Source organism: Talpa occidentalis, unplaced genomic scaffold (genome assembly GCF_014898055.3).
Source record: "Talpa occidentalis isolate TD23 unplaced genomic scaffold, MPIMG_talOcc4v2.1 talOcc4.14, whole genome shotgun sequence".
Lineage (NCBI taxonomy): Eukaryota > Metazoa > Chordata > Mammalia > Eulipotyphla > Talpidae > Talpa > Talpa occidentalis.
The window spans coordinates 83660201-83688049 of NW_023601433.1; the positions used below are offsets into that span (position 1 = coordinate 83660201).

At 58.0% G+C, this 27849-nt stretch overlaps 1 protein-coding gene and 1 long non-coding RNA gene across 2 annotated transcripts in view; both read left to right on the forward strand.

The window, feature by feature from the left end:
- RBM19 (RNA binding motif protein 19) overlaps nt 1-9527 on the forward strand; it is a 107924-nt gene extending 98397 nt beyond the window's left edge. Inside the window, exons 24-25 of the mRNA XM_037511111.2 lie at nt 4063-4175; nt 4868-9527. Of these exons, the coding sequence (XP_037367008.1) occupies nt 4063-4175; nt 4868-4876 (122 nt within the window). The 3' untranslated portion in view covers nt 4877-9527. The remainder of the gene's footprint in view (nt 1-4062; nt 4176-4867) is intronic.
- A 17227-nt stretch (nt 9528-26754) lies between these two features.
- LOC129145805 (uncharacterized) lies at nt 26755-27820 on the forward strand. Its single transcript, XR_008551884.1, has 3 exons — nt 26755-26812; nt 26972-27103; nt 27751-27820. It is a non-coding gene; the product is annotated as an uncharacterized LOC129145805 (long non-coding RNA).
- The last annotated feature ends 29 nt before the right edge of the window (nt 27821-27849 follow it).

The following is a 27849-nucleotide window of genomic DNA, read 5'->3' on the forward strand; positions in this document are numbered from 1 at the left end:
ACGCTTCCCAGCCCTGCCACTGTGTTTTACTGCTACCCCAACAATGGCAGGTTCATTTAAAAACAAAAACAGAACAGAACTACCCACCTTGATGCCCCGGGACTCATTCATTCTCTTGCAATCATCACAATCATCCATTTATTCACTCCTACCTATGTCCAGTTACTGATCACAGAGCACCCACTATGTGCCGGGCCCTGGGACACAGTCACGGGGCCAGGGCCCGGGCAGTCCTGAGACATTCAGATGGCAGAGAGGCCCTCAGCTGCCTTTGGAGAAAAGGCCTTGCAGTGGACCCCCTGCAGGGGTCCAGTGGTCAAGTGTCTGCTACCCAGTGCTGGTTGCTGCAGACGCCGATGTTTAAGCCAGGGACCACCTGCGGGAGCACCTGGGCATGGTGGTGTGATGACCACCCGGGAGCCTGGCAGCAGTGGAGGGCAGCTTTCTCTTCAGCTGTATCCTTGGTACCCTGCAGCGTGCCTATGCTCACACACCCACCTGAAGAGGAGAGAGAAAGGGCCGCTTGCGCCAGTGAAAGTTCGCCCAGATGTGCTTGGTCCTGGGGAGCAGGAAGCACCAGAGCAGCAATAACTCGTCCCTCCCGAGGCAGCCACGCTGGGCTCCTGGGAGATGGGGGACTCCGAGAGGGGAGATTGCGCCCCCAGGGTCCTGTGCCAGGAGCCCGAACCCTGGCCTGGGTGGCTTGGGTTCTTTTCACCTCCTGCGGCCGCCTCTCCAGGTGTTCTGGGCATGTGCTTCATGCGGGCTGGGACCTGTGGGCTGCTCTGCCCCCAGGGCGTCTGGTTCTTTTAATAGTTGTAGATGTGCTGCTGCCACCGAGGCGGGGAGAGTCTTTGGCGGTGGGTGGTTCCAAGGCAGGTGGGCCCTCCAAGAGCCAGAGGACAGGCCTGGCATTCCTGGCAAAGACATGGACATAGAACTGGTTCCTTGGTGTCTAAAGCAGTGAGACTCTGCTCCTGGGCAGACGTCAGGCGTGCTGGTGCCCACGGGACGGAGGCAAGGTGGAGTGCCTACTATTTCTGAGGGAGTAGATGCCATGAAGCCATCTGTGCAGCTACCTGCCAGTGGAAAGACTGGCAAAGCAGTTTGGCAGGGCCTGAGCTAGGAGCCAGTTGGACTCCAGCCATGTTTACTGTCACCTCCTCCAGGAAGCTGCCCTGATAGCCCGACGGGGAGCAGGTGCCTCCCGCATCAGGGTACTGATCCTCGCCACCCTAGATGGGGCCGGGCCCAGAGCCGCCCTCATCAGCTGAGTTGAAGGGAATGAAAGCATGAAGGGTGTTGTTGTAGAGGCTGCCTGTGACCTCGTCTCTGCTTCTCAACCGAAACTCCTTCACCCTCTCCCCTCGTCATTCATCCATTCACTCATTCAACAAACGTTTATTGAGCATCTGCTGTGTGCCAGGCACTGGGGATATAGAGCAGTTAACACAACAGGCCGGGCCCCCTGCTGTCCTGGGCCGACTCTGCGGCGCAGGGGACAGATGAGGAGCTGAGGACATAAACACAGCGACGCGAGGGGCCGTGCTGGGGAGGAAGATGAACAGGGGAGGGTCTGTGAAGTGGGTTCAGGAGAACCTGCGGGACTTGGGATTTGACCTAGTTGTTCAGGAACGGCCTCTCTGAGAAGGACAAGAGTGTCCCAGACCCAAGGAGCAGCAGGTGCAAAGGCCCTGAGGTGGGAGCAGTGGGGGTGGGAACCGGGGTGTGACCCTGCCTGGCTGAAGCAGAGCGAGGGAGGGAAGAGCTCTGGTGGGGACGGGGCTGCTTTCTGTCCTCGGTGGCCATCCTGGCTGCCTTTCTCTTACATGAGACGCCACCGCCAGTGAAGGGTCTAGACAAAGGAGCAGCGTGTTCTGCTGTGGGCTTTAACAGGTCCTGCCATTGGGGTCCAGACTCTGGGAGGCTTCCCAGCCTTCGGGCCAGGGGACGATGGGTGGCCCGAGTGCTCGGGGTCCTGCAGGCTGAGCCCACACAGCGCACAGGCGCAGGTGCTGTCCCCACCCGTGTCTCAGGGCTGTGGGGAGAGAACAAAAATGGGGCGAAGGGGAAGACAGCAGCTGCTGCTGGTTGTTGCTGCTGCCGGTCACCCAAGGACGCCAGACCAGCCCTGGCGGGAGAGCAGGGACCCACCGTCCAGGCAGCTAGTCCCCCCATTGTTAGTAGCTGGGAGGGGCCCTCAGTGACAGACCGGCAGGCCCCTATTTTGTTGCCCTTCCATTTCCTGGCTCCTATTACCTGCCCACAAATTCAATTTGCAGAGACCATTGTGCACCTCCGGAGCCTGGATTCTAAGGAAACCGGGAGCCGGGAGGAGGGCGCAGCAGGAAAGCGGGTCTGAGCCGGCACTGCCAGCCCCACCGCCGCCCGCAGGCCCCACTCCCCTTTCATGATGAACAATGATGGGTGCCGCTGCCAGGCCTTGGGGCTCCCCAGACAGGCAGGAGAGAGCCTCCCACGCCTTCCCCCCTCGCCCAGTCCCCCGACTGCTCACTCGCTTGCCCCCTCATCAGCAAATGCCAGGGAGCACCTGTGTCCTCGCGGAGGTCCCCGCAGCAAGCCGGGCAGGGTCCCAGCTGTGGCACGGGTGGGGGGCGCAGGGAGGGGCGGAGAGGCAGGTGCCATGTGAGGGGTCCCCTCTGAGGAGGGACGTGGGATCTCCAGCTGGGGGCTCGTTTCCCAGGCCTGGAGAAGCCATCTCGAGCAATGTCGTGGGCGCGTCCCTCTCAGAGCTTTGAGACCCCAGAGAAGTGGTTCCTGCCCCAGAAGGAAGGTTCTTGGTGGGGGTGCGGGGGCAGGGAGTCTGGTGAGAAGGAATCAGGCGTAGCCGTGGAGCTGAGAAGGGGCCAGCTTGGGAGGAAGGAGATGAGGAAATAAGCTCGGGTCCTGGCACCCCCCAGACTCCCCAGGAGAGACCCAGGGGTATGCATCTGGGCCGCACACTTGGCTGGGTTCTGAGGAGACCCAGGGAGAAAGACTGCCCACCCCCAAGAGGGGGCTCCCAGCCCGGTGGGGACAGAGACTACAGGTCACCGGGGAGACTCCCCAGAAGGCTACACAGGAGCAGGGGAGCAGGGGGTGGGGCAGCCTCTCAGCCGCCTCTGTACTCATCCGGTGACGTGTGTGGGTGACGCTGACACTGCCGAGTGGTTAGACTAGCAGAGGAACTGACGGCAGCCCCACCCCACCCCTCCCCTTCCTAGAACCAGGGCGGCTTCTCTGGCCCCCAGTGTCTCTGCGGCGCCCTCTGGCCAGTGTCAGAGGCTGCGCATCACAGAGGAGAGACTTAGTGTTGCACTCGGGTCTGATCCTGGCTTCGCCACTTCCTGCCTGAGTCCCCTTATTAGACTCACCTGTCTGTGGCTCCATCCGCTCACCTGTAAGAGACAACAGTGCCTGCCTGTGGGGTTGTTGAGCGTGCTAACAGGTGGTCGGCCAGTAGTGTCTGGGACCCGGAAGGCATCTATTTTGTGAGCTCCCCCCAATGCCCTTCCATGCCTTCGTGCCGTGTGTCTGCACCCTTCCCATCGCCTCACTGAGAACTCCTCTGCATTCCTCAAAGCCCAAGTCAAATGACCCCTCTTTTCTAAAGCCACCTCTGTCATCCCCGCTAGAGCTCTGGAATCCTTGAGCACCTCCTGTACCCCAGCCGCGTTTCTGGGACCCCTCCCAGGAAACGTCCCACATCGCTCCCACTGGACGTGGCCTCCCCCACGCCGAGCAGAGATTCATTAACCTCTGGGGTGGGGAGGGGGTGCCGACAGCTGGAGTTTCTGGGGTGGAGGGGAGGCGGCTCCCCCGTGGCCACCCCAGAGACTCACCAGGGTCCTTCTCCGCACCCCATCTCCCTTGACTCTCCCTGCCCTTAATTCCTCCTCCGAGCGTGTCTCTTCCCTCTTTGTGTCCCTCTCCCCTCGCTCCCTGCCGCCTCTCCTTTCTCTGTTCTGCTCATCCCTTCCCCTCCCCTCTCTGCCATCTCGTCCTGCCTCCCAACGCTCTCGGCTGTTCTTTTCTCCTCTCTTGCCATCTGGGCTCCCACAGAGCCCCCGAAGAAAAAGCGGTCTGTGGTGTTGGACGAGATCCTGGAGCAGCTGGAAGACAGTGAAAACGACAGCGAGGAGCAAACCCTTCAGCTGCGCGCTGGCACCGAGAGGGTACGTGCTCCCGGGCCTGGGGACAGGGGCAGCCGCTCCGGCTTCTTGCTCCCTGCACGGGGGGTGGAGGGCAGGGCCACACCGAGGGGCCGGCGGACAGAGCCAGGCAGCCCAGACTTTGGTGGTCCAAGGTCAGAGGGGGCAGGGGCCTCGGACCAATATCCTGACAGCCTGGGCACCCTGGGCCCGACACCTCGCTCATCGGCAAGTTCAACACCCCACCCCCACCCCGGCCCAGAGGGCCCAAGTGCAGGGCGGCCACACAAGGCCTGGAAGTCTCTCAGAGCAGCAGGCGCCCCCAAAGCTGCAAAACAAAGCAGCCCCACCTCACTGCTCCCTCATAAGTTCTCCCACTCGCCTCCCCTCCCAGCAGCCCTGAGGTGCCAACAGGGCCCCGTCCTGCTGACTGAAAAGTTGGGCTCCAGGGTGCACCACGGCATGGGCATCCCCACAACCCAGGCCCAGACCTGCTAGGACCGGGGTGAGTGCATCTCCCTGGAGCTGGGCCCACACCTCCTCCAGCCAGCTTGGCTGGGGACCCCAGCCCAGATGCCAAGATGCTCCTCACTGACTGGTCCCCACCTCACCAGGCTCTAGTGAGAAAAAAAATGCTGTAATAACCCATGAAAAACATGGGCACGGTGTGGGTGCGTCAGGCAGACTCCAGAAGTTTCATCTCGTCTTCCCTCCAGGGCTGCTGAGCTGCAGGTCCCAGCCACATCTCTCCCAGGGACTGCTCACTGCTTGGGCCTGGGCTCTGCCCTGCCCCGCCCTTGGCACCAACACCACAGGCCTGGCTGAGTCAGCAGGGCAACCTCGGGCCGCGACACGGCTGCCGGAGAGCACCCGGCCCCGCGCCACCGCCGTCCCTGCGCCTGGGCTCAGCTGACCAGACGTCCTGCACTCCCCGCAGCCGTGAAGCTGGTCGGGTCCCCGGCACAGAGTGCCCCAAGGCTCACCCAGGCATGGGGTGTCCAGCACGTGCCTTGTCCATCCCGGAGGTCAGCCTCCCCCAGCGGGAGGGTCTGCCCCACTGACCGGGGTCTGAGTCCACCTCGATATTCCCAGCTCTGCGGCCTTGGACCGGCAAGCCCGCTGGGACCTTGACTCCTCTCTCTGTACATTGGGGGTGATGCGCGGCCTGCCCCAGGGGTCGCACTTGGACTGAATCAGTGGGTCCCAGTAAAGCCCAGGGAACACACTCATCAACATTGTGTTTACCTCTGTGGGGACACTGGGTGAGGTTCCCTGCGGGGTTCCCAGTGGGCTCCAGGAGTCCTCAGACCATGCATTTGCCAGAGAGGAGGTCCCAGTCTTCAGATCGGAAACTGCACTGGGCTGGGATGCTTCCTAACCAGTCGCAGCTCGGCCCCGAAGGCACAGGCCCAGAGCACCTGCCCCCCGCCTTTGTAATGGGCCACCCTGCAGACAGCAGGTTGCCCACAGACTTCTGGGGGTGTCTCGGGGCATCAATGTCAAGCCCTGCCAGACCAGGCCTCCACAGTGCTGGGTCTACGGGAGGGCAGCTGGACTCCACCCAGTTCCTTCCGGCTGCCCATCCTTTTTCGGGGCCTGTGGGTGGGCAGTGCTGGCTGACCACACATTGGTATTCACATGTCCACACCACCAGTGCCCCAGGGGATGGTCCTTCATCACCCAAAGTAAGAGCGTCAGACCTGCCTGTGGGCCTGCATCAGGAGGCATCAATGGCACTGACTTAACTGATGGGTGGCGGTTCTGGAACCTTCCCAGAGCAGGATTTGCTGTCCCTGGTGTCAGCGGGCTGAGCTCAGTCTCTACGTTAAAGCCCCCCTGGGTTTTGGGCAGCCTCGGGAATGTGGGCCTGTCACTTAACCTTCCAGTTCTCAGTCTCATCTTTAAAATGGGGTGATGCTAACAACACCCCCTTTGCAGGCCCAGATTGCTTTGGGGCCTGCAGGATGTGGACCTGTCTGACCCCAGAGACTCAGGCCTTTAAGGTTCAAGCTTTCAGCCTTGCCCTCAGGCTCTGGAGCAACAGGAAGCCAGGCAGTCTTGGAGAAGCTGTTAACCTGAGGCAGGAACAGGAGAGAGGGCCGCCCCAAATCAGCCCCAAGCCCCATCAGTCCTTCCTGCCCAAGCCTGGCCTCTGTGCCCCTACTCTTGGGCTCACCGTGTGTGGCGGGGGTGGGGGGATAGGAGCAGGTAATTTGACTCCTGTGGAGATTTCAGGGTGCCCCATCACCCTGTCTTCATGCCACCCCTAGCTCCCACAGACACCTCCACGCTTATCTCCCTTCCCCCTCACCGAGGAGCTCTGCATTCTGCACGAGCAGAGGATCCAGAAGATCCGTGAACTGGAGTGTGTCCGTTGTAGCCTGAAACCCGTCAGGGCCCCACCCCACCCCCTGGACACACTTAGAATGAAGTCAGTGACAAGAAGGTGCTGCCTACCCTTGCCCAGTGCTCTGACCTTTCCGGTGCACGCACCGCGGACCCGTGCACCCGCCCTCCCTCTGCCGGGACGCCCCTCATTCACATTTCTCCCGACTGTCTACTTTTTCCCCTTGGGATCTTCATTAGAGATTCCCGTCCTCTTCAGAAAGGCCGCTTTCCCCGAGGGCACCTGCTCCACACCCGCTCCTGTCCCACTTCTCCCCTCCGCGCCCTGCTCCTTGCACAGAGCTCACCGTGGAGAAGCAGCTGCGGCTGTGGTCATGGCTATCGTAGTCCTGGTGATTCTGGAAGGAAGCGCCGGATCCTAGGGAGCAGAACCTGAGCCTGGGTAAAGCACTCAGCTTGGCCCAGAGGAGGGTCCCCATCCTTCCCCCCTTGGGAAGGGGCCACATGAGCACATTGCAGGAGAAACGCCTTGACCCTAGTGCGGGAGCCCAGCCTTTGAGACCAGGCAGCAGGAAGGTGGGGTCCGGGGCACTGAGTTTGCATGAAAGGACATTGGAGGATCAAACGCCAGAGGATCTAGGAGAGAAACTCCAGAAACACACCATGGAGGTCGTGCAGGGAGGGGCTGCCGTCTCCATGGACTTCCTGGTCCACAAGCAAACTGGTGGGGGCGGAAGACAGGCACGTCCACTACCAGAGGGGTCTGAGGCCCGCAAAGAGTCCTGAGAGAGATCGGACAGAGGCTGGCCCAGGCCAGGCACCAGAAGAGGAGAAAGGCCAGACCCAGGAGGCCGGGGGCCACAGGGCCAGGGGGCATCTGCTCTGGTGGGGGCCCTGGCTATGAGCGCTTGGGAGCAGGGCTGGGCAAAGAGACCGAGGCCCGCCCAGGTTTCTGCTCTGGTCCTGCAGCCTGCCTGCCCAGGCTCCCCTGCTCCAGGTTGCTTGGGGGAGAAACAGGACATTCCCCCACTTTGTCCTGCATGGAGAGTCCACACCCTTGGCTGGTAATACCACTGCCTCCCTGAGACCCTACAGTTTGGGGGTGCTGTCTTCCACTGGCCGCTGGCTCTGGCCTACAGTCCTCTCTGGAGCTGCTGGAGAGGCAGTGGGAATCTGAGCATCTGGAGGGAGCTGGTGAGGCCTGCTCCCCCGGGGCAAGGAGCACAGGTAGCTGCCTCTTGGGGGAGGGGCAGAGCAGAGGGAAGGGGAGGATTTGTTCTGTGCTCCTGGGGCTGCAGAAGGCCCAGCAGATGGCAACCCGAGAATGGCAGGAGCCTCGTGGTCTGGGGCAGCCAAAGGCCTGAGGCCCTGAGGAGGCCTGAAGGGTGAGCCGGGTGTTCACACACGGGCTGAGCCTTGGGGAGGAGAGGCCTGGGTGAGGGGGCCTGGCTGGAGTGCAGTAGCCACACCCTGGACAGAGCTGGGTGACAGGGAGCCCACGGAAGGGGTGGGGGCAGAATGCACAGGCCAAGGCTCCAGAAGGCCAGGGGGCACTCAGCCCGGCCCACTGCCTGCCAACCGGTCTCAGCATCTCCTGTTGTGATTCCAAATCTTAAAATGGGTGGAAAGCTACCTTAAAACGGGTGGGCTTTTTTAAAAGACAAGGTCCACACTCCAGGGCAGGAGACTCGGCCATGTCTCACGCCTTCTGAACCCTCCGCAAATGTAGTGGTTAGAGGAACATTTGCAGAGGACACCCACCTAATGCCCAGTGCCGAGGAAGTCAGGACATGGGCCTCCTGGGCCGCCTGGGGTACACAGGGCAGGACCGAGCTTGCCAGGGGGTGAGTCATGGTAGAAAGGAGTCTATCCAGGAGGGTGGCCCAGAGGTGGCCCTCCAGCCCCAGGACAGGCCCAGCCCGATCGGCGGCGCCGGCGGCTGAAGTGAACAGCTGGGCAGCACGTGAGCTTGTTCCCAGGGGGGCCTTTTGCTCCTATCCCTCTCCATGCTGGGGTCACCCGTGGGCAGGGGTGCCCTTGTTCCCATAGTAGAACTGACTTTTTGGGAGGCTCAGGCCGCTAGGTCAGCACGCCTTGGCCGGGGTGCAGACTTCGCTTGTGTAAAGAGCTTCCGTCAACACCCCACCGGCAAAAGCCTGAGGCCGAGGGTGACCTCAGGGCACGTGGTGGAGGCCGGGCCAGGCCCAGAGAGCTGCCTCCCTCATCCTGCATCCTCCTGCTGGTGGGCACTCGGGGCAGGGGCTGGAGTGGGGCGACCCTGGACCAGCCCTGGCGCGGGCAGCACCAGCACCTGGACTCGGGCCCGGGGGGCTTCAGCTTCTGGGGAAGGGTGAGCGCGTGGAGAGCTGTCCTGGCCATGCAGGGAGAGTGGGGAGGGGCAGAGGCTGCCCAGGGAGTCCTCAGAGCCCACTGCTAATCCTCTGCCCCATTCGCTCACTCACCCCCAAACACTCATCGGGCACCCCTAGGCACGGGGCACCACGCCGGGCGCCAGGGACCAGGGACAGAAGTGGGGGCGCGGGCCCAGCCCCACCCAGGCAGAAGGCAATTTGCAGCGGCCTGCGCCCGCCTTTCCCTGCTTGCCTCCCCTGCCTCCGTGGGTTTTGTCTTAGCGGCAGCGCCTGGCTGTGCTAGGCAGCTTGGAGGAAAGGATTAGCGCAAGCCGAGCATGCAGGCTTTGGTGAGCACAGCCGAGTTTGGTTTCAACATCTAATTCAATTTGTTCTGCCGAGATTGAAATATGAAATGGTTGCCAGTCAAACGTTCAAAGGACGGTGGAGGGAGAGTGAGCAGGGAGAGAGCGCTGCTGAAATTTAAATTTTAATGAAAATGACTTTAACCCTTTGGTGTACCCCGAGGAGGCCTGCCCGCGCCCCGCCCCTGCCGAGAGCCGCTGGGGTCCTCTCCTCCCTGGCTCTCCTGCGAGCCTGCCTAGTAAGCTGTTAAGAATTTTTTTCCAGCATATCATGTTTAATAATAAAAGATTAATGCAATACTTGCTTAATAATCACTGATTCTCCCCTATCGCCTCCGCCTTTGAAATCAGCGCTTTCCCGGAGCCCTCGAGCCCCCGGGGCCAGCTGCCCTGCTGGCCGCCCCCCAGACCCCTGAGCCCCTCCAGGCACCTGCTGCCTGGGTCTGTCCTTGCTCCTGGAAGGCAAGCTCGAGGAGGGCAGGGCGTGTGCCTGTTTGTGCCCGCGCAGCCCCACGCCTGGCAAGTAGGAGGCACGTAGGAGGCACGGTAGGTTTTTAAATACCTGATGAAGGAATGAACACCCCCCTCCCCCATATCCTGCTCCCAGCAGCGGTGGGAGGGAAGTTTATGGGACACTCAGAAACAAACAGCAGAGCCTGTGTTCGAGGGTGAATGCACTACCCCGCTCCTCGTCCTCGTGTTATGAAGGGGGGGGGGGGGGATGTGAGGCCAGGGAGGCCAGTCGGGGCAGGGGAATGGAGGCTGCGCTCTGACCTCAAGGCACCTAGAAGGAAATGCACCCTGTCTTGCCCCGCCCCGTGAGGCTTTTCCTGTTGAGCGCCTACTTGCGATGAACCCTAACGTGCCCCTGTGCCCCTGCCGTCTAGCTAGGGCTTGTTTTTTTAATACCATCCACTCCATCAATCCTGGGCGCGGGGGCCAGTGTGGCGGCTCAGGATGACCCTGGCATCTGAGGGGTCCAGGGAGGAGAGTGGGGGCCGGGGCAGCCCTCAGCCCTTGGCCTCCTCCACAGGGCCCCTGTAGGGTAAGGAAAAATATCAGGCTTTTCTGCCCTCCCGCCATCAGGATAGATGAGGGAACCCTGTGATCCTGAATGCATGCCTGATGGCGGGCACCTGAAGTGGGTCACCTGGGCTAAGACTGGGCTTTTAAGGGCGGCGTCACAGGGATGCCAGCAGCAGCAGAAGCCGAAGAGAAGCCAAGAGAGAAGCAGAAGCTGAGAGAAGGCCGGAGAGCCCAGATAGAGTGAGGACTTGCTGGGGGCTGGGAGACCTGCCAGCCTCCTGGCCCCCCAGCACCCTTACCTGCCATGTACCGGGTAAATCCCAATAAAAAGACCTGCAAAAAGCCACTGAAGACTCTGACTCCTCCTCTACCCGGTCTGCTGGATCAGGAAACCTGCACAGTGTCCTGTCCTGCCATTACAGCCCCACTGGGCTAAAGTGTTTTGGGGTGTGCCTCCCAGGGACGCATACTGAGCCTACTGCACAGGCACAGCACAGGCGTCCCTCGCAGGCCTCCGGGGCAGGTGGTGTCTTCCACTGCGGGGCAGGTGACAGGCAGCCAGGTGCTGGGTGTGTTGAAGGTGGAGCCTATGGGACATAGGGTTTGGCTCTGGGGTGCACACAGCGTGGCTGATGCCATGGTTTGGGGATGGAGCCTCAGGAAGAAGAGAGGGGTGCTGAGATAGGGTGGCTGCTGGAGCTCTCAGAGGGAAACTAGTTGGGCTTAAACACCTTAAGTTGGAGGAGACCATGAGCTGTCAGGTGGAGACGGAGGGTGTAGGGTAAGGTACAAGTATCAGGCTTTTCTGCCCTCCTGCCATCAGGATAGATGAGGAAACCCTGTGATCCTGAATGCATGCCTGATGGCGGGCACCTGGAGTGGGTACACCTGGGCTGAGAGTGCGTTTATAAGGGTGGCGTCGCGGGGACGCCAGCAGAAGCCAAGAACGAACAGAAGCCGAGAGAAGAAGAGAAGCAGAGAGAAGGCCAGAGAGAGCCCAGATAGAGTGAGGATTTGCTGGGGGCTGGGAGGCCTGCCAGGCTCCCGGCCCCCCAGCACCCCTGCCTGCCGTGTGCCTGGTCAATCTAAATAAAAAGCCTGCAAAAGCCACTGAGGACTCTGACTCCTCCTTGACCCGGTCTGCTGGATCAGAAAACCTGCTCAGTGGGCCTTCTTGCCCCTACAGAGGGCCTCCTGGTGGAGGTGTCTCAAGTCCAGGAGAAGGCTGGACCAAAGGCATAACAGGCCTAATGGGAAATTGTCTGTTTTTCCTTAATAAGCCTAAGAAATAATGTAGGGCACATAGCTCAGAAGTTACAAAGTCGTTCTGAAGCCACTTCTAGACAGTTCCAAACTCTTGCAACAGGAATCCTGTCCAGAAGCAGAACGTGTGTCCCAGCCCCTACATACCTATCACCCCCAGCACCTGAGTGGTTTGAAAACCACTGGCCCAATGTGTCTCGTGAAGCATGAACCAAGGCTCCATGGCACATATGGTGACTTTATGTGGCCTGTAGGGTAAGGAAAAAAATCAGGCTTTTCTGCCCTCCCGCCATCAGGATAGATGAGGGAACCCTGTGGTCCTGAATGCATGCCTGATGGCGGGCACCTGAAGTGGGTACACCTGGGCTAAGACTGTGCTTTTAAGGGTGGTGTCATGGGGACGCCAGCAGAAGCCGAAAGAGAAGAAGCCGGAGCAGAGTGAAAGAGAAGCCGAGAAGCAGCAGAACGAAAGCCAGAGAGCCCAGATAGAGTGAAGACTTGCTGGGGGCTGGGAGGCTGGCAGGCCTCCCAGCCAGCACCCCTGCCTGCCATAAGCCTGGTGAACCCCAATAAAAGAACTGCAAAAAACCGCTGAGGACTCTGACTCCTCCTTTACCCGGTCTGCTGGATCGGAAAACCTGGTTATTCCTGCCCTTACAGGCCACACTTTAAAAAAAAAAAAAAAAATGAGTTTTTCACGTGCATGTTACAAATACAAATACACAGCCAGCTCATCAAGCCTATGATTTCCCCATGGCTTAAAGAGGAGGTGAAATGAGAAGATAAAAAATAGTCAATCGGATAAGAATGTGACTATAATGACACAGAAGTGATAAAGAAGAGGATTGCACAACCCAAACCAGGGGCCAGCAAACAACAGCACCTGGGCCAGATCCAGCTGCTGCCTGTTGGTGTAAATAAAGTTTTATTGGCACGCAGGCACGGCCATTGGTTCCCATGCTGTCTAGACTGCCTTCCTGCAGCGGCAGCATTGGGTAGTTTCGACAGACTGTGTGCTGGGCATTTATTGGCCGGCCCTCTCCATCGTGTTTGCCAATCCCTGGTCTAAAGCAAACCCGGCTGACTTCGCAGCGAGCAGCTCCTACGGGCTTGGTCCCTGGCAGAAGTGCTCCCGGCTCCTTCCCTCTGCCCGGCTGCCCCGGCATGTCTTCAGGGCCATCTCCCTCTGGGGACCAGCACAGTCAGGGCCCAGCTCCCTAGGCTTGAATCCCAGCTCTGCCACTTACTGCAGCGTGACCTTGAGCTGGCTCCTGGACCTCGCTGTGCCTCAGGGTCCCTGTCTGGGAGCTGAAAGCAACAGAAGTCTGGACTCAAGGGGGTGGGACGTCTCAGTGAGCAAGCCTGAGCACTGTTAAGCATTTGCTGTTGTTACCCCAGCCCCCAACATAGGTAGTGCCCCCCATCATGCCCAGGCAGGCTCCCCAGGCGGCAAAACTAAAAGGGCCCTGCAGTCTAACTAGAGCATTGCCAGAAGCCAGGGCACAGCCCCTCTAGCTTTCTTAATGAACCCTATTTCCCCATAATTGCAGCTTTCACGGAGAAGACCCACTGGGGCCGTGGAGCCTTCCTTGGGCTCAAGCCAACAGAAAACATTTTTGTGCTGTGCCTATTTCTGGATGGCAGCTGCTCCTGCCTTCCCTGGGGACCATCAGAAGCCCACTCCTCTCCTGAACCCGCAAAGATTCCAGGCGGCGTTATCGGTGCCACCGCCTACGTCTGCGTGTCACGCTGCCGTCTACAAAGCACCCCGGGTCACCGGCTCACCTGAGCCTCCACGGACGCACAAGGCAGAGCCTCACCCTCTGCCCAGGTGAGGACACAGGCAGGGAAGCCCCCTGAGCTGCCCGTGGCGCGTAACCCAGGAGGGGCAGGCCCTCCCTCCCAGGCACCTACCTGGCCCCAGCACCCCAGTTAGACATCCTCTCCAGCCCCCGTGGCTCTGTGAAAGAAAGAAGGAAACTTAGTGCGTGGAGGGCCACATAACACAGCTGGACACCAGGTCCGTTGTGGTTCTCAAACCATACCCCCAGAGGAGCCCGTGTGCGGCTGAGCAGCTTGGGTCCAAGCCCCTTCACTCCCACCCTCTTCCAGTATCTCTGTTCTCAGCTCGGCTGCCCAGCCCCCCGGCTATGAGCACTTCACTGCCAGGTCACACGCAGCAATATATTTTGTGAACCCTGAAATGCAGACCAACTTCTCTAACCTGGCTTAGCCAAAGGAAATGACCTGGGTTCGCCTTCAGGGGCTTCTCGCTCCTGAGAATCCCGGGGTGCGCGGACCATGGGGTCCTTCCCTCTTCATCTTCCCATGTTTCTCTGGTCTGCTTGACCATCATGGTCAGAGCAGCCCAGGGGCCACAGGGAGCTCCCCTCAGCCGGACAGCCTCACCCCAGTCACCCTAAGGCGGTGAGTGCTCCCTGCACTGGGCACCAACCTCCGCCAGGGGCCCGAGCAGGCCGCCCTGGAGCTGGTTCTCAATAGCAGGATCCAGGTCACTACAGTCCCCAGGACCATCAAACCCCGTCTTCCCTGGCAAACGTTTGCATTTAGAAATAGGAGTTTAGGGTATTGCCTCATTTTCCAGCATTCTGCTTCCTATCCAGGCCCAGGCCTTCCTGCCTGGACTCACAGCCCAGAATTGGGGACATGCACCCCACTCCTGGCCGCACAGCTGGCACCGCCTCCTTTGGGGTGGGGTCGAGTTTTGCTCTGAGAAGCCCAGACTAACTCTGGTACCTGAAAAGCCCCCAATTCCTGCATCTCTTTACTCAGCCAGGCAGCGCCCCACTTAGAACACCACCTCCCCCTGCCCCCCACAGTAAAGCCGTTTGCAGAGGAAACAGGTGGGGAGGTGGGCAGGGGGCATGGGCAGCCTTGGCACTTTCTCGGGGGTGACCGACGAGGGTGTACTTCCACTGCGCCCTGTCTCACAGTCGGCTGCGGGAGAGGAAACTGCTGGACCCACCTGGAGATGAGGGTCCACCCCCAGACACCTGAGCTTCGCCCTTTAACCCAGAAGACAGAGCTCAAAAATCACACAACCTAGACTCGGCCTTCTCTGAAACAGGGAGGAGAGCCGGCCCCTCCCAGGGTGCTGGAGGGCTGGCAGGGCCCTCGTGTGCTGAGACGCAGCCGGGGCCTGGCACTGGGAGGCCTGATACTGAGCTTCACGCTGCCGGTGCCAGGCTCACAGGCGGCAGCCCCAAGCCACGACCGGGACCCTGCTGGGCTCCTTTGCAACATGTGCACAGCAAAGGGACAGCAGCTCAGGGGAGCGCAGCTGGGGCTGCTCGGGCCGTGCTGGGGACATCCCAGCGGTGTCTCTGCTGAGGGGCAGGGGTGGCCCAGCAGAGGGAGGAGGTGCTCAGGCAGGAGGAACTCCGTGCAGAGGTGGAGCGGGCAGCTGGCCCCCTCTCGCCACCCCCCTAGCGCCTCCAGGTCCAGCCACCGCTGGGGACAGACCGCTGTCAGCCAAGGGCCACTCCCAGGCCAGCGCGCTCTCCCCAGCTGCCTGTCGGGGCTGCCCAGGTCCCCAGAGCGGCCTCCTCCCCGAGGCAGGGAGTCACGTGGCAGCTGACTGAGGTTTCAGCTGGATCCGCTCATGAATATCAATCAGGCCTGGTAATTCACAGTAAGTGGGATCCAGATTGACTAATAAGCAAGGCTTTCACCCCAAACTGGGTCTGGGAAGGAGAGTGGCGTGTGGCGCGGCAGGCAGGTGCGGGCACGACGGACCAGATTGGAAAAGCTGACAGCAGAGCTGCAGACGGCAAGGTGGTCGGCGCTCCCCCGGGGGCTGCCAGACACTGCGGGGAGGCCCAGCCTAGGCAGCAGCCAGCGCCCTAGGGGGGCGGGAGCAGGCGCTGGGCCCTGGCCAGCAGGTGAGAAGCCTAAAGGCTGGGGAAGGTGTGCCTTTCAGGGGTGCTCAGCCCCACCCTGAGCTGGTTGGGCCCGAGTGCGGGATCCTCAGGTTAACTCTCCAGGCTCCCCTGACCACAGTGGGGAATCCAACTGGAGCCCCAGAGAGGTGGGTTGACTGTGACATGTTTGGGAGGACAATGCCCCTCATTTCCAGGGTTTTTCCCCTCATCTTCATCTCTGAAGCAGGGCCCTGAGAGCTGAGGGTGAAACCCCCCCGTCTGAGCTCCTCCCATGGGTGCTGGGCTCACCCCCCTCCCTGCAGCATGGGCCGGAACCTGCACTGCGCAGAACTCGGCGGGAGCAGCCCGGAAGGCTGGGCGGAGAGCGGCTCCACTGCTCACAAACTCTCTGACCTCGAGACCAGGTTTCCTGGCGTTTCTGTGCCTCAGTCTCCACTTCTGTAAAATGGGGTGACAGGAACACTTAACTGCAGGATGGGTGGAGCAAGCCTGGTTGGGGCCCCCTGCTATGTGAACCGGCCCCATCTGCTGGGTGGCTCAGGAGGCTGACATGTGGGCATGAGCCCCTGGCATGGGAGCACTGGGTGAGGGTCTCTCTCCTCTGCCTCCCCCACTCTGGACTAAGCTCAGCCACCCACTGATAGGAGACTGGCCTCATCCCTACCCGAGCCGTGGCTTTGTGAGACAGAGCTCGTTCAGCTGCTCATTCAGCTTTCTTGGCTCTTCCCAGGGCCTTGGGAGCCACAGAGGGTAGGGGGTCAGCACAGCCCCGACCCTCAGAGCCCCAAGGGACCACGACAGGCAGGAGGGGGCATGCTCTGGGGCACAAGGAGGCTCCACTCTGCAGGCAAGTGGGGGCGTGTTTGTGTTCACAGGCCGGGACCTGGCTCTGTCGTCTGGGTGCAGCCTTGGCCTCCGGTAGCCCAGGGCCCAGCACGGGCCTGCATCTCTGCTGGCCCAGGCACCTCATCAGCATCCAGGCAACCTCCTGCCACAACAGGGAGTTTAAAAACCAGCAGCATCTGAGACCCGGGAGGCGGGGAGGTGGGAGGTGGGGAGGTCATCCATCTTCATCACAAACAAGCCTGTGTGGACGCCCGGTGGGGGCATCTGTCCCACCCCGGCCCCGGAGTCTTGACCTTAACTCCATTATACAGAGGGACCCAGGAGGGATGAGGCAGCAGGCTGCCCCCAAGTTCAAGGCCAAGGCCAGAGCTGACAGTGACTGGGCTGGTCGAGGAGAGGCCCCAGGCTGCGTTGTGTCCAGGTGAGGCCGGGACTCTGGGTGCGTCGGCCTGGGAGGCTCGGGGTTGATCCTGCTGCTCAGTTTTCCTGTCCCGGAAATGCAGGTGGAGTTGCCACACCTTGCAGTGACACCGTGGGCAGGAGGTGCCCCATTCCGCTTCCGCAATGTGAGTGTCCATTCCTTCCAGATGACGCTAATTCATGGGTGCTGACCCTGTCCTCAGCCCTTTGTGTGGATGAACACATTTATGCATAAACACCACCCTGGGGAGCACATAGTAGTCTTCCTCCCTTTTCCAAGGAGGAAGTCAGCAGCCCAGAGAGGGGCAGAGACGTGTCCAAGGCCACAAGGCTCCCAAACAGCAGGGCCCCGCTTGGGGCACAGGGAGATGCTCCAGACCCTATGGCCCCAACCCCAGGGCGCTGTGACTCCCAGGTGGCCCAGGGCAGCCAGGGACTCCCAGCAGGTCCTGTCGGGGCCACTCAGCCCCATCCAGGCCCAAGGTCCAAACCAGGGCCGGTCAACAGGCGAGCCTCAGCGCTCCCTGCGAGCATGCACCATCCTCCAGAGCCCGCCGCCGCAGCTCCAAGCCCGGAAGCTGTAACAAAGGCATGTCAAGGAGAGCTGAAGGGGTGGGGCTGGGTTCCAGCAGCAAAGTCAGGTGCCCAGGGTGGCCAAGACACTGACACCCGTGATGAGGGGGTCCCTCGCTGGCCTGCCTGGCTCTGGGCCCCGCCACCCTGACCCGCCCGGGGCAAGCATGTAGTCACCTAAGAGCTTCACTGTCCAGGTTCTAGAGCCTCAGAGGGAGCGGGCACGAAGCCCCCATGTCACCAGGCTCATACCCTTGCCCGAGACGGACAGAGGCTGAGTCACTACGTCGTCTGGCATCAGGCAGAGACAACAGCTGGCAGGTGGAGCGGGTGAGGACCGGGGCAGAGGGGGAGTCCTACTCACACTCACGGCTCAGGACCCTGTCACTGAAGCCCCAGATCCTTGGGAGGAGAAGAGTGAAGGTCGAGGGCCTCAACACAGCGCCTACACGTAGTAGGTGCTCAGGCAGCGCAGTCCCCGCCTGGTGGTTATGTCGCTGTTATTTGCATTCATCCATCCCATCAATTCTTGAGCAGAGACCGGGTCAGCTCCAGATCCCCTGGCCAGGAAGGATGGGCGATCCTCAGGAGGGGCCTTGGGGGAGAGATGAGCCGACTTGCTGTTGCTGCTGCTGCTGCTAATTTTTATTTGCATCGCAAGCAGGCTCTGGAGATGTACGAGCGTGCAGCAGGGCCCCCAGGGGTGCTGCGGGCCCTCTCCCCACCCGGTCTGCCTTCCAACCACTCTCCTGCAGCCCCAAGGGCCTGCCATTGGCACCCGGGGGCGCAGTCCGCTGCCTCCATGAAACACTGGCTAGTTTCTCATTTTCCCCTTGAGCGGTTTCACAGTCCGGTTCAAGCTGCAGCCCAGGGTGGAGATCTGGCCCGGGAAGCCAGCACGGGCGGGGGCCGGGCAGGGAATAAATGCACCCAGCCCCGTGCTCGCCCCCAGTGCTGCTGTAAACAGGCCCCACCTGGAGGCGCTCAGGGTGACCTTGATTTACAAGCACCAGCCGTAGACCATCCAGACCCAGCGCGGCTCGCCAAATATATAAATAGACGCCATGTATAGATTCCACTTTGGACATTTGTTTGGCAAACTGAGTGAGCAGCAGACTCTCCCAAGACACCCAGCCCAGCTCCTCCCTTCTAGAGCACAGGCTTGCCCCAGCCCAGCTCCCTGACGGGCCAGGCAGCTGCAGAACACCCCTGCTGGTTGGGACACCAGGACGGGCAGCATTTGCAGTGGTTCTGTTGAGAATCTCCGCAAGCCGGGTTCTTATCATCCGTGCCCGTCCGTGCCCCTGTGAGTGGGGCTCATAGGCCCATTTTCCAGATGTGGAAACTGAGGCTCAGAGCAGTGTGGTGGCCTCCCCAGGCCTCCACGGCAGAAACAGCAGGCAGGCTTCAGCGGCCCTCCACGCCAGCACCTTGAAAACGGACGTGTGCGCGTCTCCAGGAGCCTCCGATCCCCTTTAGGGACCAGACCAGACTGGACCAGGGTGGGTTGCACCCATCCAGCTTGGACGGTCCAGCTCCACCTCCCCCTCTAGTTTCCAGCCTCAAGAAATTTCTCCTAAGAGAATCCCCCACTTCTCCTGGCCACCTCGCTGTCCCTCATGATGCCCAGGCCTCGGCCCAGCATCCTCCTGGCGGGCGCCCAGGCTGGCATCCCCTGACCTTGTCTTCCCCAGGGTGCGGCTCAGGTGTCTCCTCTTCAAGGAGGCCTCCCTCACACGGGGTTTGAAGTCGTGTTCCCCAAAGCCATTTCGTTTCCTTCCAGCTTTGCCCGCACTCTCACGTGGTGGGTACCGTGGTCTTTGTTCTTTGTCCACTCCGCCTCCCTTTCCCAACTAGAATGTTCCATGAGGCAGATGGGTCCTCTTGGTGTCTGCCGCATTCTTGGCGCCCAGGACCCCAAGCTGAGTGCCTGAGCCTGTTGAGAGGGTGGGCAGCACGGGGGTCCCCTCCTTTCATCAGAACCCCCTGCCAGGTGACATACCCCCTCCACAGGCCAGAAGACGGTATAGACAGACAGCTCTGTTCTCTCCCCTCTACCGGCCACCACGGAAACGTCCTCTCCACGCCGGGGCCGCCCACCTCCCTGCAAGCTGTGCTTTCGAAACGAGTTAAGGGGAATCAGACTGAGCAAAAAGTTGGAAACTTGGGGTGGCCTGCGTGGCCTGGAGCCCGGGGCGGCTTCGCTGCCGTGTGCCCAGCAGCCGGGGTCTGGGGGTTTGCTGGCAGACGGCGGCTGGAGGCTGGCGCCTCGACTTAGTTAGAATGCAGCCTTTAGATGGCTCCCTTCTCTCTGATGGCTGCGAGTGATTGACACTTACAAATTACCCAGCCGAAAGTGTCGAGTCTTTGACCCCTGAGTAACATCTTTGGCAAGCCTGAGATTTGCCAGCATTTTGTCATCTAATTACTACAAATCCCTTGAAAATTCACTGGCTGGTGAATTTTTAATGCGGGGCAATTTCAATGTGATGCATTGCCCAGATGGGTTCTGCGTTTCTCACCTCTCTCTCTCTCTCTCAATCTCCCTCTTTCTCAATCTCTCTTTCTCCCCATCCCTCGTTGCTTCACTTTAATAATCTCACAAACTTTGCAATGAGTGAACTCCTGACGGCAGCCCGACCTGGGGCGCGGGCGGAGCCGTGGAGGCCAGGCCAGCTCGGTTCCCTGTGCCCTGATCTTTGGAAAAGTGCTTACAGGCCGGTTGCCAGAATAACGCCTGGCTCCTGGCCCCGGACCCCAGGCAGGTCTGCTTCTCCCCCTAGACTCCCAGCCGGCACACAGGCACCAGCCTCCACCCAGACAGACCTGGTGAGTGCTGCGTCCCAGGCAGTGCCTGGTGCTCCTGGGCGAGGCTGGTGACTTTCATGCTAAACTTCTGGGCAAAGCAAGGATTTCAGTAGATCCTTTTTGCTCTGTGCTTGAGATCCTGGGGTGACGACGCCTGCCGGCACAGGAGCGGGCCAGCTGCCTTTGGCTCGGCGCGGGAGACTGCACCTTCCACCCATGTGCCTGAACAACCTCCTGCCTCCTCAGACCCCGAAGGGAAAGCCAGGCTTTCTGGGTGCAGCTCCACAAGGAACCAGCGCCCGGAGCAGGAGCAGGAAGGGGAGCTCCGGCCCGGGTCTCGAATAATCCCCCACCCTCTCGGTTCCCGTGCGGGCTTTCAATATTTCCTATGCTCTCCCCCTTCACCTTTCTACGTATATGGATCCCTATTTCTAAATGCAAAAAACCAGGAGCCTTCTGCTCGTAGTGCCTGTGCAGCCCTCTCTGCGGCCGCCTCCTCTGCGACAGCACGGAGGGTGAAATTCCCGCTCGGTGTTTTCTCTGGTGACCTCCCAGAGATAAGCCCCTTGCAGCCACCTCCGCCAGCCATTTCCACTCCCCCCTTCTTCCCTCTATTCAGGGAAACCAGGTTTTGCTTTTCAGCCCCATTTCTGGTTACATATGTACACGGCTGATAAAATATTCCACTTCACCCCTCTCCCCGTGGGACCCGCCGTCTTACGGGAAAGGGTTTGTACGACAGCGACCGCAACAGCCTGCGTGTCGCCTGGAAACTGCGGTGGGGGCAACGCTCTTGTCTTTATTCAGATCCCCTCCTCGGGTTCTGATAAGGGCACGGCTGCCGGGAAGAAGCCCGGGCCTCCTCCGTGGCCTCTCAGCCCAGGGAGGGGAGACGCCACCGGAGTCCCAACGGTGGTTGCCTGGCAACGCCCACCCCTGTGGACCTCATCTGGGGCCCCCCAGGTGTGCAGAGCCGAATCTGCCCCCTGCACAGCAGGCCACATCTGCATTCTGTGCGGCAGGCTTGTTAGAGTCCACGCTGGGATGGTCTAGTGTGGAGCCGAATGCATGAGCTCACCCTGCCTGGACACCCTTAGAAGTTACCAGAGCAGAATTTGGAAGAGGGTAAGTGCCCCCAATAAGCAAACTTGGCTGGATGAGTAAGAACCAGCAATCAGAGAAAGGCTGGGCACTGTGTGTGGAGCAGGGGAAGTCACTGCTTGAGGTTGTCCAGGGCAGAGGGAGATGGAGCAGTCTGGGGTGCTGTGCAGAAGGCTCTGGGAGTGATTCAGATGATGTCTCTGAAGACTGACTCCTGCTCCTCTCTCCCCCACTTGGTTGGCCCACGTCTCCCTTCAAGCGTAGCCGATATCCCTCAAATCCAAAGTGGGGTGGAGGGAGATGTCCTTAAGCATCTTTCTTAAACTCCTTTTTAAAAAATTTAAAAAGTATTTGCTGCCTTGCTCTGGTTCACAGGAGCGGGAACTTCGCGCCCAGTGTTCTGAAGCTGCCCCGCAGGCCTCCCTTTCTCCTGGGGGAAAGCGTTTGCAGAGCCCCTGATGAGCCAGGCATGGGCTGGGGCTGAGGCCAGAGGCACAGGCCTGATGCTGAAAAAGAGCTTGGACTCGGCTAATAGGACATGAACGAGTAAGTGTCACGCGGGAGGTGCAGGGTCTTCTGAAAGATGGGGAGAAGGCAGGGTTCCGACGGGAGAGAATGAGCATTTCATCAGCACCCACGCGGCGCTGGGCCCTGGGGTGGCACCATCCTGGCCTTGGCGGGCCGACGGTTAGTAGAAATGAGTCTGCACAGAGGTGACCTCTACAAGGAGGAGATGGAGGCGGGAGGTTTTGGGGGTGAAGAAGGGACCTCCTTCCTGGGCGAGGGACCGCACGGGCATCAAGACCCTTCGGCCAGACTGGGTAGCTCCCAGGCTGGCCTTTCTCAAGCAGAGTGCACTTGTGATTGTGTGCAGCGTGCAGCCGGCCCCTCCCCGCTGCGGCCTGTCCGCATGAGCTCACGAGCCGCACGCGGGGCCTTCACAGCAGAGAACCATGGTGACAGCGAGCGGTTCATTCCGTGATCCCACCACCCGCACGGCCCTCGAGGTGGGGTTAAGCAGAAGGACTATGGGGAAGCTGCCTCAAAACCCGTCAGCTTTTTTCTTCTGGTTTTGTTTTGTTTTGGAGAAGGTGCACACACACACACACACACACACACACACAATTTACCCCTGGCCAGAGCGCCGCTGTAACCAGTGAACGTTCCAGGCTTATTGCAGCCACCGTCCCCACTTGACCACATCTGCGGACAGTTCTAGACTCCGCATGGCTTCCCTCCTCCCTCTCACTTACTCATTCATTCAGACAAATATTTATTGAGAGGCTGCCCGGGACACACTGCCAGAACAGAAAGTTCTTACCTTGTAGGTCTCGTGGGAAAACAGACAGTAAACCAGGAACAAATACCTTTATCATTTCAAGCAGCAATGGGCCCCAAGAAATGGCCAGCTTTGGTGGAGGTGGTTGGGGAAGGACACTTTTTAGTATAGCCAAGACTTAGGGGCTGAAAAGCAGCCCCCACACAGGCTGGAAATGGTAGCAACTTCTCAGGTCCAGATCGGGGAGACCCTATGCCTTGAGGACTTCAGTGGTTGATGTGGAGAATTCACGAGATGTTTAGCAGGTAGAGGCAACTCTTATTCACCAAAATAAGAACATAAAAATGATGCAACAGTGAGGTGTTCAAGGAGGGGTGAAAACAGGAGGTGGCAGTTACTGTGGGATAACTGGTTCCTTCCATTCCTCTTCACGGGTGCTGCCTTCAACATGTTTTTTCAACCCCTGTCAAAAATTGGGGTGTCTGAGGCACCACTCTAGTCAATCAGACCTAAGGGAGAAATCTGCTAGGAGATTTTCAAGAGAGATTTTTCTTTTCTGATTAAAAAAGAGCAAACCCACACGGCTCACTCCCTTCCTCCTTTACTTTGGCCTTTAACTTGGATGTGATGTCTGGAGCTGCAGCAGCCATTTTGTAATGTGGAGGGCAGGGTCAAGAGAATCACAAAGATAGTCCAGTCACCTCTCTTTAGATTTTTCATTATGTGAGAATAAGGGACCCATTCATTTAAGAGACAGTTAGTTCGTTTTTGTTACTTGTCAAGAGCATTCCTGGGCTGGTACAAGGAGAAAGAGATAGGGCTGGGAGAAGTGACTTAACAATATGGATGAAACTGAGCTCAAAAGCAGTAGCCTTGAGATTCTAAAATGGAGCACTAGATGTGGGAGAGGCATCTTTGATGTTAGCAATGAGCCTACTATTTAAATCTCTCTGCCTTTAGTTCCATGTTTACTGGGAAAGGCTGAATGGCAATGAATCAGGGTAGACATGGATCCTTATTTCACCCACAAGCAAGTTTGATGGACAAGACACCACGAACTGAGAAAGATCACTCTCTGGGGTATAATCCGTGAGCCAGCGGGTCTAGGTGGGGAAGGGGCTGACGGTTAAAGGAGAGCAGACTCGAGTGGGAGAGAGGAGGGGTTTGTCTGCGCGAGTTCTGAAGAGCGCCTCGTGGGTCCCCTGGGTTTGCAGGGTCTGAGGCACATCGTGACAATAAACGTTTTGTGGAATAGGAAAGAAAAATTATGAGGATGACAAATTCTTTACACAATGTTACAAGGAGGAAAAAAGAACATTTATTTGGTGTTTTGTGTTCTCTCCAGAGGCCCACATAAATTCTTGTTAAGCGAATGTATGCGTTGAAACAGAAATCACACAATGGCCTGAAACGCTGCTTCTCCCAGGGTGGAAGCCTCAAAAACGTGGAAGGTTGAAAGAACAAATTACAAGGGAGGGGACGGGGCTGTCGGGCAGCAGAGTAGTCTCTGTCCTGCCCCTCATTGCACCCCAGCTGAGAGCAAGGCCCATGGGGACCAAGAGAAGCCGCCAGGCCCGCGGGACGACCACGCTATTACGTGGATACTGAAGCCACCTCTTTCTGCTCAATCAGGAAACATCTGTTGAGGGTCTATGTGAACACGTTTCCTGGTGCTGGAGTCATCTCAGACCCAAGGTGAGTCATAAAAGGTGAAAGATGGATGTCCAGGTTGCTGAACTAAGAACCAAGAGCATCTTATCTGCCACGCTCTGTGGGAGGATAGGTGCTTCCAGCTGCCTCTCAACCAGGACATGACAGTTCAATGTCAGGAAGTCCCCAGATGTGCCAGCAGTGCCAACGGCCCAGCGCTGTGTACAACATGTGGGGACACAGCGATTTGAAGGAAGAGGCCCTGGGCTTGGTGCTGCCCTGCCCCGGACTGCAGAAGACTGGCCCTTCTGCAGGTATAGGGTATACCGCCATAGGGTTCTGACTCCCCTTTCCTACTGCAGCCCACAGCTTCTCACCTAGTCCTGGGCCGGAGGCTTCTCCTTGGAGCAGCCCTGCTCTCCTTCCTCCCTCCCTCCAATCTATTCCTTTAAGAAGAAGATTTCATGTATTAAATGAGCCATGTTGCTATTGAAACATTTACCAACAGACATTGGATTTGGGGTATAAGATGAAGGGAGAAAGGAATAAAATGCAATTAAAATAAGATGATAGACACCCAAAGAAGCCAGACATGATATCGGTATGTGGGTCTGAAGTCCAGTATGAGGGAGAGCAGTGAAGTCAGAGCAGTGACTGCCCTGGGGAGAAGGCCACTGATGGGGGTGCTGGAGGAGGCTGGGAATGCTCAATATTTTGATCTGGGTGGTAGTTACCCAGGTGTTGACACCTGTGAAACACCATTGAAATATGCATAATAAATAATCCGCAAAAACGAAAGTAGTGAGACTAAGATAGATGTGTCCAGGCAGTGTTCCTGCAGTTATAAAGCCAGCTGTGTGGCCCATCCAGAGCTAGGCTGCACCAGAAGCTTCCCTGGGGAGTATCTTCAAAACACCTACCTAGATCTTCACCCACCCCCCACCCTAGAGATTCTAGAATAATGACTCCAGGACCTCAACAATGTTATTAAGCTCCTCAGGTTATTTTGATTGGAAACCAGGGTGGACACCTGCTAATCCATGGCTCTACATGGAGTTTCTCATGCAGTCCTGGCCTGGGAGCTACTGTCCTCAGAGCAGCCCTGGCCTCCCTCCAATCTATTCCATTAAGAAAAAAATTCCATGTAGTAAGTGAGTCACACTGGCCAAGAAAATGCTGCTCCTTTGACCAGCCTCCTTCAGAGGCCAACTGGGGGTCTCCACCTTCCACATGGCTCCTGGGATATCTCGGGCAAACTTCTCTTCCTGAGGGGAGAGTCAGTATTTGCACTTTGGACTTGGGGTCTCACAGTGTCACAAACTCACCCCAATGGGCTCAGAAGCCGTGTTCTGCCCACAGCTTTTATTTGCCCCTTTCCTGACTCCACCTGCTTCTCGATTTGTTCTCTCTTCACAATCAGCTCCAATTCTCTGCCCATCTGGCTAATACTTTGGTGTCTCTTCAAGCCAACACCTGTTGAAAGTTTTTTGGCATTGTTCTAAGGAGCAGCAGAGAGTCTCATGGGAGACGGCAAGAAAAACAGCCCCCTGATGGAAAAGATAGGTCTCTCCATGATGCTTAGCAATTCCGCTCTGGCCCCAAACTTGCATATTCTCTTCAGCCTTGCAGTTAGTATCTTAGTCATGTGCCACATAGAGATGTTTTGGTCAGCAAGGGACTGCATAGACACTGCAGGTGGCTATAGAGAGCCTCATATGCCATGACTCTATCATCTTTGTGAAATTGCTCTCTCTGGTGTTGGCACAGTAAAATCGCCTAACAACACATTTTTCAGAGTATAGCCCTTTGTTAAGTGACCCATCACTGCAGACCCATGCTTCTCAGAAGGCAGTTTAGAAAACATCTTTGTTCATTGAAAAAATTACTGGGGAATCTCATGCCTACCCCAAGTATCTCATCAATGAACAGACAAGGCTCTCCATACCACAAAAGGAATTCTAGAAAACACTATTTTCACCATATTATTTCAAGTCCATTGTGGACTTTATGACCCTTAGGGATGGTGGTCTTTGGTTATTGTCCAGCCAGACTCCTTCACCCCCCCCATTTCCCTGCCCCAAGACTTCTCTGCCTGCCCCAGCAAACAGGAGCCCATAGCACCCCACCCTGGTGAGAAGCAGGTGTTTCCCATCTCTTTCATTACCCCCAGGTAGGTTTCCCTAGGGGTGCACTTCTCAAACTTTTCAGACTCAGGACACCTTCAAGCAGTGGGGCCCTCTAACAGCTATCATTTATGTGGGTGCCACCTATTGGTATTTACTGTTCAGAAATTAAAACAGAGACATCTGAAGATATTTAATTCATTTAAAAATACTACTATAATCAATTAGACAATCACATAACCTATTTCGTGGAAAGCTAATATTATTTTCCAAATAACAACAATAAATGTACTCATTTGGTGTTTTTACAGCTCTCTGTCACAGCTGGCTTCAAGGAAACATCTAGATTCACAAACCTACTTCTACATTCAATCTGACATGACTTGATGATTTGGTTGAGGGAAGGAAGGAAGGAAATCTGGTTGCACAAAGATGCAAGGTGGGAGAGCCCCACAGGGTCCCTAAGAGGGTCTCTGGACCCTGCATCCTCAGAACACTGCCTTGGTGTTCTGAGAATTCACACAAAACAGTAGCAGTTCTGACTCTCTTAGTTTCATGACCACTGGCTTCACTGGGAGAGAAAGCCATTTTCCATGGCTGCAAAAGAGGTGTGTGTGCTTTATTTGGGGGCTTCACCAACCCCATGGGCCTGCCTCTGACCTTAAAGTAATGGCCGTGGGTGGAGGGAGGGAGGGAGGGAAAGAGGCCTGCAAGAGACTGGGGCCACAGAACAGCTTCTTTCACTGAAACACCACATTTGTTTCTAGACCCTGAAGGAGGAAGCAGCCCCTGTGGGCCAGGCAGCAGAGCCACATGGGAGCAGCAGTGACAACACTGCCAGCAGCTGCGGGTAGAGGTCTTATGTCACTGCAGGTACATTATCTAAGTCACATTATCAGGTAGGTTATTAGTCACATTATAAGGTACATTACCTAAGGGCCCTCCGTGCTATTATCCCCATTTTATCGATGGTGGAGCTGGCGCTCAGAGAGGCAGTGCCACGCCTCCCAGGTCACACAGCACAGTGAAGACTAGAGCAGCTCAATCTGGCAGTGCCGTTTTTCCAGACCCCAGCGCTAGTGGGTGTGTGTGTGTGTGTGTGTGTGTGTGTGTGTGTGTGTGTGTGTGTGTGTGTGTTGGGATGGGAAGAGAAACTTCCAGAAGGTCAAAAATTGGAGTGGGAAGGGGATACAGGTCCTGGGCACAGTAAACTGGGTTGCTAGGAGATGCCAGACACCTCCCAGGTGGCCCACAACCATGCTGTCCCCCACAAAGTCCTCAATGTGTGCACACATGTGGGCAGGCACTGGGATGCCCGCAGAAAAACCCACAGGTGCCTCAATCCTTAGCAATCTTCTAAGGCCTCGGGCCTCATTCTCGGGGTGCACACAGCCATCCCGCGAGCATGAACACCTGTGAAACCCCCCGGAGTTCACAGGATGGGAGATTCTCATTTTCACCCAGAGACAGCCTGTCTGTCGAATAGCTAGGAGCCTCCTTCTATTTTTTTTTTTTCCTGAATGATAATTTTCCCCCTTTTTTGTAGCTAAAAATCACCCAGGCTTGTCCAGACGAGAGGGCAGAAAATTATGCGGTGAAAGAGAAGGAAGATAATTTCTCTGGGTCACGGGCATTCTCACTTGTC